This window comes from Schistocerca gregaria, chromosome 8 (assembly GCF_023897955.1).
Source record: "Schistocerca gregaria isolate iqSchGreg1 chromosome 8, iqSchGreg1.2, whole genome shotgun sequence".
NCBI lineage: Eukaryota > Metazoa > Arthropoda > Insecta > Orthoptera > Acrididae > Schistocerca > Schistocerca gregaria.
The window spans coordinates 368,896,816-368,910,659 of NC_064927.1; the positions used below are offsets into that span (position 1 = coordinate 368,896,816).

The following is a 13,844-nucleotide window of genomic DNA, read 5'->3' on the forward strand; positions in this document are numbered from 1 at the left end:
AGTCGAATTAAGTCAGGTGATGTTGAGGGTATTAGATTAGGAAATGAGACACTTAAAGTAGTAAAGGAGTTTTGGTATTTGGGAAGCAAAATAACTCATGATGGTCGAAGTAGAGAGGATATAAAAATGTAGACTGGCAATGGCAAGGAAAGTGTTTCTGAAGAAGGGAAATTTGTTAACATCGAGTATAGATTTAAGTGTCAGGAAGTATTTGTATGGAGTGTAGCCATGTATGGAAGTGAAACATGGACGGTAAATAGTTTGGACAAGAAGAGAATAGAAGCTTTCGAAATATGGTGCTAGAGAAGAATGCTGAAGATTAGATGGGTAGATCACATAACTAATGAGGAGATGTTGATTAGGATTGGGGAGAAGAGAAGTTTGTGGCACAACTTGACTAGAAGAAGGGATCGGTTGGTAGGACATGTTCTGAGACATGGAGGGATCACCAGTTTAGTATTGGAGGGCAGCGTGGAGGGTAAAAATCGTAGAGGGAGACCAAGAGATGAATACACTAAGCAGATTCAAAAGGATGTAGGTTGCAGTAGGTACTAGGTGATGATGAAGCTTGCACAGAATAGAGTAGCATGGAGAGCTGCATCAAACCAGTCTCAGGACTGAAGACCACAACAACAACATTTAACTTTGCATAGATTCAAGTAAGTGCAAACAAGTTTACTGCATACATGGTTTGCCACCTCTGATGCATTAAATGTGTAGGTTTTGAATACAAATACATGCCTAACAACTTTTGTTTGTTTCACAGAATAAGGAACTTTGTTAGATAATGATTTAGCTATGCAACTTTGCAGTTTAAGCACACAAATTGAACTCAGATTCTGTCAGTATTAACCAATTTCACAGCCGAAATTTCAAACACACAAAACTTTAAAGTGGATTAACTAATAGTAAGTACTAGCTTCTGCAGTCCTTGGACATGTGTGCACTTTTTGCACTGCCACAAACTTTGCTCATGAGGTAGGAGAATAATCAGGTAGAAAGTAATGTGGTTTAGTAATGAGCATAGTTCAATGTGTCACTGTGTCTTCAGATGGTGATTGCCTTTAACATTAAATTAGGTCTCAGTCCAGCAAGATTGAAACTGTGTACAAGTGACGAGCAGGTTAAATACCATGTGATACTTTAAGTGGTCAGTATTTCTTTGTAGTAAAGTGATTTTAAAACTGATTTATAAGGTGCCTGTTTATATGTTTATATTAATTAGTTCTAACTGCATAGGTAACCTTTGTTATTGTCATTGTATGTGCAAATTGTTGTTAAGGAACTTTTAGAGAGAGAGATAGCTGACTGCATTTGGTCTAGTTTCAAAACTAGCTTCATACTTATTTGAAAGACTTTCAGAATCACAGGGAGAGATACAGCCATTAGACACACTGTGGATATTTTCAGTCTATTTATATGCAACGTTTCAGATGCGCTGCAAATTAATCCTCCATAGCTAAGAAATAAACAGGAACAAAATAATAACCCTCCAGAATAAAAATACCACCTCAGCTGCAATTATATGAAAACACTTATCTCTTTTTTAGCTATTCATTCCCACAGCAGGTAGAAGGGGTTGTTTGCTACCAACTGTAGAGTGTGTTTTACAAGTTATCTACATAGAATAGCTGCCAGACACAATAAAAGACTGCAAACTTTCAGCTTTCAGACAAAAAGGTCCTCCTCGAAAAGCAGGAAAACCACCAACATGCACACCTTACATCTATTGCTGCTCCAGCAGCTTATTACTCTTCCTACATAAAGGGATTCAACACACACTGGACATATCACATAGTTCCAAAATTTATCCACTTCATTCCAGGACAGGTTGTATGTACTAAGATTAAAAAAACACAATTCATGTACATTTTATCCAATGTTCATTACAATACTCATTAATATATTGCAATACTTACCTCCTCCTGGATGGAGGACGATGCGCAACAGGTGGTGGCATACGGTGCCTTTCTCTCTCTTTGTCCCTCTCTCTTCTCCTCTCTCGTTCTCTTTCTCGTTCTCGTTCCCGTTCACGTTCACGTTCCCTGTCACGTTCCCTTTCCCTATCTCTCTCCACTGCAGACATGCGCTCCATAGAGCGCTGGTAATGCCTCCTTTCAGCATCTCTCTCCCTCTCTCTGTCTCTATCACGATGATCCCTCTCTCTTTCACGTTCTCTTTCTCGATGTACCTCCCGAGTCTCACCATGGCGTGGTCGTCTGGTGGGAGAACGCGAGAGAGACCTGACTTTCCTTTCCTGAAAATTGAAATACATAGAACCTATATATAATTATGAAATAATGCACATGTAAATAAGTAAACTTCATTTAACAAACAACAATGCACAATACTGCATTACATACACACATCACAATCATAATCTAAAAGCTATGCCTGTAAAAGAACTACATTTTTCATTCTGCAGAAGAGCTTGCATTTTGAATGTTGTCTTCAAGTCTTAAAAATTGTATATTTAGTAAGTCAAAAGACATTGACAGACCATTCACTTACTATCAAGTTAACTTTCTTCTCCAATTTCAGGAGCAGAGGTTTGAGATAGTTTTCAACAATTGTCAAATTTTTGCTGCATCTTGTCCCAATTCAGTTTTAACTTTCGTGCAGTAGTATATTCCAGTACTTAGTGAAATCTTTCCACACACTGAAAGTTACTATACACGAAGCTTCCACAGTGCTGTCTACCCCCCCCCCCCCCCCCCTTTTTTTTACGGCGATCATCAGAAGCAGACACTCGAACAGGTTAAACTTCAGGTATAGTCTCATCTTACATTTGTGCAAATTTGTGCTAACAAACCTCAGCTACCACTATACTATAATGAGGCTGAAGGGACAAATAGAGTACGTAACCCTCCAGTCTACTGCACACTACCCCCACTCATGCTCTCACTGTACATCTCAGTAGGTGGAGGTCTGAAGCCTTCAACACAAACTTTGTAAATAACGCTGTCTAACATGTATGCACAATGCACTACAAGGTATTCACCTGAAGACTTGATTGCTGAAACTGGCAGACAGAACCTCACAATGAAGGTTTTGCAGCCAGATGGGCATGCAGTGACTTTTTTTAAAGAATATTATAACTGCAAAATCAAATGCAAAGAAAAGTTTGAAAACACCACAAAAATTCCCTTTTTGAGCCTTCCAATATTTGTATATTTCCGAGTGAATTATAAAGCTATTTCAAATATCATTACACTCTTCTTCCATGTTTCCACCACAACCAACAGCAGCCTACATTTCTGTTTGTCTCAGTCAAGCAGCAACATGCAACAATAGCAACTCATTACAAGGACCCAACAGAGCCCCTACACTGTTGACACTGAGTATTCTGTTGGCTTTGTCGTGAATGATTGTGCACCTGGAAACTTAATGAATCTCCATAGTTTTTCCATTCATAGGAACTGATTAAAATCACCTGAGCTCAAGATATAATGAAAATTGTGGTTCTTCCAGGACTTCCTAGTGCTCACTGGCCAATGAGCAACTCACCACGACTGCACTGTAATATCACATGTTGCCATACATCATGATAGATTATTACGTCATGAAAGTACCATTTCTTGTAAGTGTACGGTGCACTACAAATTTAAGGATGTATCAAATTATCGAGAAATACACATAAAGCATCCTGCCATGTCTCTGAAATATCAAGGTAACTGGATAATAATGAGACATAGTGGCTGGCCTCACTGCAGGAACTATCCTGGAATTCAATTCATGGAACCATAATAAAACAATTTTTGTGGCCAGATAAGCTCTATCTCTACTTCTCAATCACTGCACCCCACATCTATAGCTGGCATATTGAACCATTTCAGCAATTATGACAGGAGAAATCAGTCCACAATGAGTGAGTGAAGACTAACTTTCAGTACTCTCTACAAATAAAATAATTTCAAAGATGATATTATATTAGGAAATGTGACATCACAATCATGTTCAGAGAAGTCATACTCATTTTCTTTTTGTGGGTGTGAATGTATCACTGATGGGAAATGCCATGACAGGCATAAATATAACAGTGACAGACTGACCATTTATATGATTTGGCTTACTGCATCAAGTCATCACAGAAAGGTGCTTTGTTCAGTGCCCCTGAACAAGGCCTGGACATTATTACAGTACTTACAAACAAGTACACACATCAGCTGTCAATATCATATATGTAAATTGTATTATAACCAGAGGTGTCAATATAAAAGTGACAAACATAAAGTAATTAATATTAATCAAATTCTGGAACAATTTGCTTGTGTGTTAGTAACTCACCTTGCGACTAGGTTTTTCTGCATCAGATTCGCTGCCTGATGACGCATCTTTGTTGTTACTTCGGTAGTGCCTCTTCTTCTGAATGCTGTCCTCCTTTTTATGTATTTCGAAGTCCTCTTCTTTGCCCCCTTCACACCAACAAACACTAGCCTTCAGTCTGATTGCAAGATATCACGAATTAAATTCATACAGATTTCAATTTTGTTAAAGGTAAGTAAAATAAAGTTTTGTGATGTGGAACAGTAGTAGAAAAATGGGCATTTACAGTACTTCTTTACTTCTTGTAATGGAAACCATTTCTATATCTACCAAGGCAGTTTTGTGTCTAGCACAAACTACAGGAACGCAATTGGCAGAAGTATCACTGAGAGGTAATGTAAGACGTAAGTATTAAATTACTTTGCATTCTCTCATATTACCTTTATGTAGGTAATTAATGCGAAAAACACCCTACATCATAGCCTTCATTTTGGTAGCTCACTTTGATAGTATACTTACTTAGTTTCCCAATGAAGCAAACTTTTTGGATAAATAAGGATACTAGTACAGTTAGTGCATCAAACATTACAAAAAAGTTTTTATTTTGTCTGTCGCAAATGAAATGCAAGCGAAAATGTGTGCTCATATTGGACAAGAATGAGGAAAGGAAGCGGCTATGTTGGATTCTACAATTTGACTAGGTGATTTAGAATAAACTTGATAATCTGAGAATAGAATCTCTGGAGGGATATTTGAAGTCTTGTTTATGCCATGTGTTAATTACCAAATGTCTTGTACAGTACGAAAGAAATAATGATCACACATTAAGATGTTATAGATATTGAAAACAATGGCAGTAAAAAACCAGAAAGGGGGAGAATTAGTGTGGAAAAAAGTATGCGGTAAATAGTTGGCATTTTACTGTTCTTTGTGCTTAAATGTGCAGCAGTGACGCACTTCATTCAGCTACAAATATTCTTGCCTAGACAAATTTTCAAATTTCCACTTTCTTACATTTCTTCACATTTCATAAATTCTACTTCTGGATGAAGTGTCTTGTACTATTCTGTTTCACACAGTGCTGTATTTCAGTTGTTCTTTAATATTTGAAGTTTACAATAAAATATTTAAACTTCCAAAACATCGGATAGTATTAAACTGAACTTTATTAATCACCTCAAGGAGAAAAGTTTGTTATTCTGCACTTGGGTAACACTATTCATATTTCAAAGCATTATGTTTCTGTCTGTAAAAAATCACCATGGAGCAGTGGTAATTACAAAAATAATGTCAGTGGAAACTACATTTAAAACAAGAAAATTAGTATGAAATGGCGGGAAAAGATCACAGGAAAGTCACCATGAGATTTGTCTCTGAAGGATTAATAGCGAGCAAATGCTGCAACTGGTGAAAGTTGAAATGGGACTTGATCTACAGTTTAATGTTAGTAACTACTTCATGATCTAGGAAAGGGTATGAACCGCTGTAGCAAGTAACAAATAGAAACTGGCAATGTTCATGAAGTACTTAGCCTTCCACACATACTAAAATATGTGTGAAGGTGGTGAAACATGGATAAGCATTACGAAGACAGCTTGCCGAGAATTCTCTTCACAAATGAAAGAAGGTATCAAAATGTTACAGGCACAAATGTCAGAAATTGTGTGAACATATTTCGCCAAAGGACACAGCTCTGCATCACTCACGATGATGGAGAATAGCACACACCTGTCCAACCATAGCCCACCACGAAAAAAAGGTATATGCATTTGTTGACACTGTTGTGGCATTATTGGAGTCTTGATCAAAAGCAAGCATTTTCCGAAAACTCAATATGATCAGACCAGACGAGACCGGACACAGAATTCATTTTTCCACTAATCACCTTTTATTAACTCTGACCACTGAAACAAGTGTCATCAGCAACAACAGCTTATTACATTATATACAACATACAGGATATAATTAGTCATCATTGTGGAAAATTATATGACTTCCCTTCTGACAGTTCAAGGTAATGCAACATATGATGACACTGCAACTTTCGTGGTTACACGAAAGAAATAATTAATGAGATCCAACTTTAATACTCTTCACAGAGTAAACTGTGTGTTGTTTACTCACTGAAATTTAGTGTTTTGGACAGGCACCGACAATACTCTCGTAAGCAACATACAACCACCAATGTACCCTCTGAGGATGCATCAAAGACAAAACAACAATCGACTATACAGGTTTCTCTTCATTCCTCTAAAACTTAATACTAGCTCTAATGTGACATTTCAGAAGATTCTGAAGGAACTTTTACTCAGATGGTAACCAAGTATGTGCCACACCAAACTACACAGTTCACCAAAAGAATGTGAGGGCTTCATGAGTCCAACCTTAAATTAACAGTTTAATTCAACAGCTCATTAACACAGGCCGTCTAAGCTTTCAGACAATACGAATGTCAGGCTTAGGATCAAACACTGGGTTATACATTCAAATTATGTATTATGACAGGAAACAAAAACTTTGCTCTCTTCTGACTAGCCAAAGAAGGCCTTATTTTTTGAAACTTATGTGCAATTCAAAGAATCTAAAATTGAGTACAATACAAAATGAACGACAAGATATCTCGTGTGCAAGTCATCGCCAGTCTAAAGTGTACAGGGATAATTTTTTTGTTCATTTAAAATTCTCTCATACGTCGATTTCTGTCAAGTGCTTTAGTGTTAACTCTCACGGCCTATCTGCCAGCTCAAACCATCCCCATCAGCAGGAAAAGACAGTGTGACCTGTAACTGGATGCTCATACACTAGTTTCCCAACATCATGTCCAATGGTTCATGAGGGGCATCAGAAAAGAACCACATGCTTGCCAAAGCGATGTGACGAGAGGGATGGTCTATGGCCTTGGCACCTCGCGTGGTATGACATGCTTCTGACTGCCTCTCTCGCACTGATTTTTTGGCTGTTCAACTACCACGTCCATCCTGAATAGCTGGTGGTTAGTTCACCAACTGCAAGGCTCACCAGCTGTACTCTGTACTCACAATACAGAACACTTTTACCTCTTAAACATTCTGTTTTATTCTTACTCCTTTTGGAACCCACAATACCTCTGGCACCTGAACAGTTGGGTATCAAAATTGGCTGTCCACTATTTGGTCTATAAGGCAGAGCCACTATTCTCTTGTGCCAACTCTTCCCTTGAAACAGATCTTGGAGCTAACTGAGCCATTGTTCATACACCAAGGCGCATCATGAGCAGTCAGCTGCCTAGCGCTATATTAGCACATTCTACCGACCACATCGGGCAAAGTCTGTCAAGCCACAAAACAAAGCCACATGGCTCTCCGTGCACATGGTGTAAGAGTCATGCTGCAAGTCCAGGATGCCACAGTGGCCTCACCAGTCAGCCTGAAGTCCATGCACATGGTGAATTCTGTTTACCGTGTCCTGGCTGCAAGGCCTTACTGACTGCCTGCCACCGACCTATGTGGTCATATATTGCCCAGCATCATGTTGTCATTGGGGCAGTCATGTCTTGCTGTGTGCTCCCATAACCATAGCCTGTTGTCGGACGACTACCTGTGGCTGACTTAGGACCCTGATATTACCACTGGGGTCCATGTGTAGTCATATTGTGCTATTAACATCTGGGTGCTGCTGCCACGGCCCAAGATCAGACATGGGTCATGGGCTCATGGTGCTACAACACTTCATGCATTAGATTGTCATGTCACTGCATGCTAAAGAGAGTGTGTCACCACAGCTATGCATTTGAGCCACCCAGCAGCCAACGGGTGATATCAAGACCAGAGGGTTGAAGTACTACTATTTTCAGAATTCTGAGCTAATGGTGTAGCCTGGTAGTGTAAGTACATGTAAAAACTTTGTCCAGCCCTTTGAGTGTGTGGCCACACACAGAAGGAGCAGCAAATGTGGCCTGTGGTATTTCATTTAAAACGTCTTCAAGGGCAATCAGTGACTCTTATGCCCAGAAATAAGGATATAGAGTAACAGTTATGAAGTTTACTTAAGTATACAACAACTTCTGATGGGTTGACAGTCCATGTTTGAGATGAACAGCCACATCAAGATCAGATCTTGTTAAAGATTTTGGAACATTACAGATTTAATAAAGTTATCTTTCAGTAATTCATCTTGCACTGAAACCAGAGCCCTCAGTGTGTCAAGGAATGGCCTAATCACATGAAACTCATTAGGGCAAGTTTTTGTTTTAAGGCCCAAACAGACACGATCCGGTATCCAGACACTGAAAGGAAAGCCTATGTCATTGATCTTACAATACTATTAGTCTATCAGATTACTAATGTAAAGTAAGCAACTGTAGACCTGAACTGCACACAGCCATATAATTACAGCTCGTACTTTTAGTCGCCAAAAACACCAAGATGTTGGGGGACCCGTGGGATCGCACACTGGAAAGACTTAATTTGTTGCGTACAAAGTGGATGCCTGACACTCCACACTGATTTATGAAGAATCGTATGATTAGTTGGAATATGGCTTTTGTCACAAAGCAGCCCTCCACTGCCGTACTTCCAGTACAACATGATAACATTATTTTCATGGTTTTATTATGTTCAATGCATTATACAACAATGCCATATATGATGCACGGTTAATAATAATAATAACAGTGTTGAAGGAACCTAGGACTTTTTCATTACAAGCTACAAGTGAACCTTGCACAGGTCATCAAGATAAGCTTAAAATTAGTTTTTGAAATATGCAACTACAATACTTCATCCTCAACTAAAAGAATCACTTATTCCCGTCATTTTGAAGTACGTGTCATCTGCTTAGCAGAGGGTTCATCGAACCGGTTTCACACTATTTTTCTACCATTTCACTCTCAAACAGCACAAAAGAAGAATGAACACTGGAATCTTCTTCTGCTAGTTCTGACTTATTTTATTACGATGCTCATTTCTCTCTATATAAGTGGGCATCAACAGAATATTTCTGCACTTTAAGGAGAAAACTGGTTATTGAAATTTCATGAAAAGATCTTGTCTCAACAAAAGCTGTCTCCGTTTTAATCATTGTCCCCAAATTGGTGTATTATATCCATGGCACACTCGCCCCTATTTTGTAATAACACAGAATGAGCTGTCATTTCTTCTTTTTTAAAAAAAATTATTTCAATTTCCTCCACCAACCCTACTTTAGGTTGTCTATCCCAACAAGGCTAAAATTTTCTGTTTAAAAAGGCATTTTTTCCTGGATGGAGATAAGCTGTAAGCCCGGTAAAAGTGCTTATTTTCCTTGTTAAGCAGCAATATGTTTTCGATCAGAGTTGAAATACTTATCAAGCATTTGAATTGTAAAGGTTTTATAGATTTGCATAGAACTATCTTGTACTTTAAGATACGAAACCCAGCGAAAAAACAATGCACTCTGGATAGATCTTAGATGCACTGCAACATGTAGACTGCATATTTTGTATTAAAAAATTGTAAACAGGAATTCCAGCAAATACTGCATAGCAGCTTCGAAAGTACTGAAATTAAGACTGTGATGTGCTTTTTTCAGCCAACTGTACAACTGTAGTTAATGTTATGGGATCTCGCCACTGACAGCAGCGTAGACATGCAATGTAGTCAGCCAACAGTAACATCACTGTTCAGTAGTGCAAGCACACAAACAGGAAACATTCATGGTTTAAATTAATATACATACATTATAGCTACAAGAAAAGCTAAGCTTTAACATTTAATAATGGTGGTCAAAAATTTTTTGCTGTGTTTTTCTTGATGGTGTGGTTTGCAGGATCTTAACGTGCACAGCTTAAGTTCCAGCAGCTGTATATTTCTGACAACACGATTATAAATTTCACTGCTATGCACTTAACATTTTGTGGATTACCTGGATGAATCCATGTTCCATTGAGCACTTTAACTTTCCTTAGGAAAGCCATTTCTGTGTGAAATTACACTCACCTCGCACTTTTTTTAAAAAAAGAATAATTATACTTTTTGCCATTGTTATTGTATAATTTGTTATTTATGAAAGAACTAAAATACCACACATTTTTTTTAAATGTGGCTGATCCTCAAGGAGTCAAGCTGGAATAAGAGTCAAATGCTCCATGATTTAAGGAATTTACCACACATTCCCCCATGTACAAAAATTCATTTCATATGAATAGCAGAACTCTATTTTGAAAGTAACTCTTCGCATACCACCGTGCAAAATTTATTTTTAATGACCCATTACAAATGTAAATAGTTGTGACGTCACTTTCATGTAAAGTAGTTTGTTTTTACAAAGTATTGCGTAGTCTCATCCTAAAGCCAATGACACATTGTGCTCCTGGCAGAAATTTGCGTGGAATTGTATTTCGTCATCGTAAATGGTGCATTTTATTCACAATTTACATTTTATTATAGTGTTATTTTCTCATTTATGTTTTATTGCTGCAGTGGCGGGGTGAAGTAAAATTCTCTGTTACAGTATCAGTTGTTACCAGTCAGAATTACAAAAATTTATCTGGACCTAAACAATGAAAAATTCCCGTAATTCTAAAAAATTACCATGTCTTACGAAAAAATTTCCAGGTTTTTCCTGGCTTTCATGGTTGTCCAAAGGTGTATAAATCCTGCATTTGGTGCAAATCCCCTACTGCGCATCAATACTCCAGAAGAGCAAGGACAAGTGTCACCTGTGAATGTTGAACTATTAATATCAGACCGCATGGTCCTGCATACAGCTGTTGTAAAACAATATGCAAGGCTGCACTAATATGGCTGCTGGTTACTAATGCACCTTGGAATGGAATACCAATACGTCCTTACAATTGTTTCAATAAAGTTTCATTGTCCTATGACCACTCATTTTTCATGAGGGCCCTCTCAAACAGCACAAGTTTAATTATAATTATGCTGTACAATTAATGAATCCACATCCAATAATGAATCACATCACTAGGAAAACTCAGTTTTAATCCAGTTTTGCAATAAAACTTAAGTGCATTATTATGAGACTGTAGTTAAAGCTGACAAAAAGTGGGAGGAAAAATGCAAATAGTGGAAGACATTGACTATGCTCTACTGTCAGTCTTAAATGGCATAAATGTAAGAACAAATAAATGTATTACTATCATGAACACTCACTCATTGGAATGCATGCAATTATTTACTGCACCAAAAAGCATTCCCTTTAGAATATTTTACATTTGCCATATTAGAAAGTAAAGGGTGAAAGCATTTTTTTGTACAGAGAAATGAAATAGCATTTCCTTAAAAGTATTCTTTCTTTTACATAACCGGTTCGAAGCGCAAATTTCAATTAAACATTCTGAGAACATAAGCATCAACTGGGAAAGCCCTAGATAAACTATTAAGGATGGTGCTGGAATTCTTCACTGGTGTCATCAGAGAAACAACCTTGCAACACTGATCTGAAGCCACTTAAGAAGCCCCGCAAAGAAACTCTAAACTGGATGCCATCCAAATAACAGACCTGTGTGCTAACCACTGTAGATCACTCACTGAAGTGTTATTAAGCGACTATCATCCCTATCTGTGAGCAAATAAGGTATTAGAGTAAAACCCACTAAGTGAATAACTATCAATTCAAAAGTACACATGAATTAATCTATAAGTTATTAAAACACATTAAGTATACTCTCAAAAATTGAGATGCCACTATTATTTCTTTTAATATTAGTTTGTAATGAACCAGCAGTACGGAGTTAAATTAAAACCAACACTATTCTTCTTGTTTTACATACTTATTCAGCTACTGTAGCCCTCGTAAGTGATTTTATTTTCTACTTTCAAGCACAAAAAACAAGCCATAAACAACACAACTGTATGTTTTTATGTAAAGTCATTGACAATAATGCTAGGAGAGTGAAACAGAGACAAGTCTGCATACATAAAGTACACACAGACAGAGAGAGAGAGAGAGAGAGAGAGAGAGAGAGAGAGAGAGAGAGAGAGAGAGAGAGAGAGAGAGAGAGAGAGAGACTTCTACAAACAAATCCTCCCATCTTCTAGCCACTAAATACCACACTTACCTGCATTTTTGTCTGACTGGTCCGAAGATGAAGACAAGCTACGACTTGAAACTGAACTTCTAGAATGTTTGCTAGAGGAACGAGATGCACGACCATCAGATCCTTCACCAAAATCACCCCCTCTGTCAGAGGCCGATGAACTGCCACGTGAGCGCGAGCGGGAACGGGATCGCGATCGTGACCGAGACCGAGATTCTGACTTCTGTGGTGGCAGCCTGTATTAACAAGACAATATTAACTATGTATTTTTCTTTAAGTGTGCAATTCAATGTATAACAGATACTTCAAGAAGTGCCACGGAAATGGAATTTCAGCAGCGCCTGCCAACTGTCACTAGCCTTGGTAGCGTAAATTTTATTTATGTCTAACATGTTAACAAAAAAGGTTATTGCGTTTCCAAAATTACAAAAACTTCACTTCTAAAAAGTGACTGTAATACACGTTGTTACATATACAAATCAAAACGAGATTTTTTAACAATAAATGAATAAATAGGCATTGGTGACAATCTTGCAGCTGTACTAAATGTATGGAATTTATTCACAATTGCAGGATCTTTCTGATATTAGCTCCATTACTTACCAGTGACACATGAATATTTCTGCTGAACTGAGACTTGAACCCGGATTTCCTGCTTGTCGCAAGCAGTTGCCTTAACAACTTCACCTATCTGAGCAAACTTCCACATGTCATACTTCGTCTATGACACACCAATCTTAACTCTATAGGCCTCGATGGGCAAAATGACAATTGTAACAGTAATGCTGAATATGTGTCTGCTTGAAACCCTTCAGCGGGAATCCAAATAACATTGTGAGCAATGTGGTCATGGACAGCATGACATGTGGAAGTTTGGTCAGCCCTTGAAGCATGCTCAGATAGCCACAGTGATTAAGGTAACTGTTGCCTCCAAGTGGGAAGACTAGTTTTGAGTACAGGTCCGGCACAAATTTTCATGTGTAAGCAATAGGTAACAAGTTCATACCTAATGAAGCTATTGTCACAAAGGTTTCGCAATTGCAAAATGAGATGGTTGTGGAGTCAGTATGCAATGTAAATCACTTTCCACGCTACTGTAGTAAGTAGAGCATTGTTAACATTAAATTTAGTATGGTGTTTCTAACAGCCAGAAACAGGGCCAATACGAACAAGAATGCTTTTTGAATTCAATCCATGTGAAAACAAAGAAACCAAGTATTAATTAGATATTACATGAAGAGGTATCATACATTCAAATTGAAAAATAACAGCCAAAGTTGCACTGCAGATTTCATTTTAAAAACCAGAAATGTTCAACTTCGGATCTTGAAATACCAGCCATTTGACTAAATACTAACAAATGAATTAAGATTCTAAGTAAGTTCAAATATCTTGTTGAATCATAGCGGGGAAGTCGCGCAAGAAAGCATCAATCCAAAGCAAAAAAACTAATCTGAAACAAGCACAATGCCTGGCAAACTTACTAGACAAAATCTCTTGATGCCAAATTCATACACCACTACTCCTTTGTTAGACCTGAAGCAATATATGCAAGTGTAACACA

General features: G+C 37.8%; 1 protein-coding gene across 16 annotated transcripts in view; it reads right to left on the reverse strand.

Moving 5' to 3' along the window:
• The window catches only part of LOC126285428 (serine/arginine repetitive matrix protein 1-like), a 160,318-nt gene that overhangs the window by 52,211 nt on the left and 94,263 nt on the right, over positions 1–13,844 (reverse strand). For all 16 annotated transcript variants that reach the window (XM_049984804.1, XM_049984802.1, XM_049984801.1 and 13 more), the window contains 3 exons: positions 12,302–12,516; positions 4,288–4,415; positions 1,920–2,257 (listed from right to left, as the gene is read on the reverse strand). In XM_049984804.1, the coding sequence (XP_049840761.1) occupies positions 1,920–2,257; positions 4,288–4,415; positions 12,302–12,516 (681 nt within the window). The remainder of the gene's footprint in view (positions 1–1,919; positions 2,258–4,287; positions 4,416–12,301; positions 12,517–13,844) is intronic.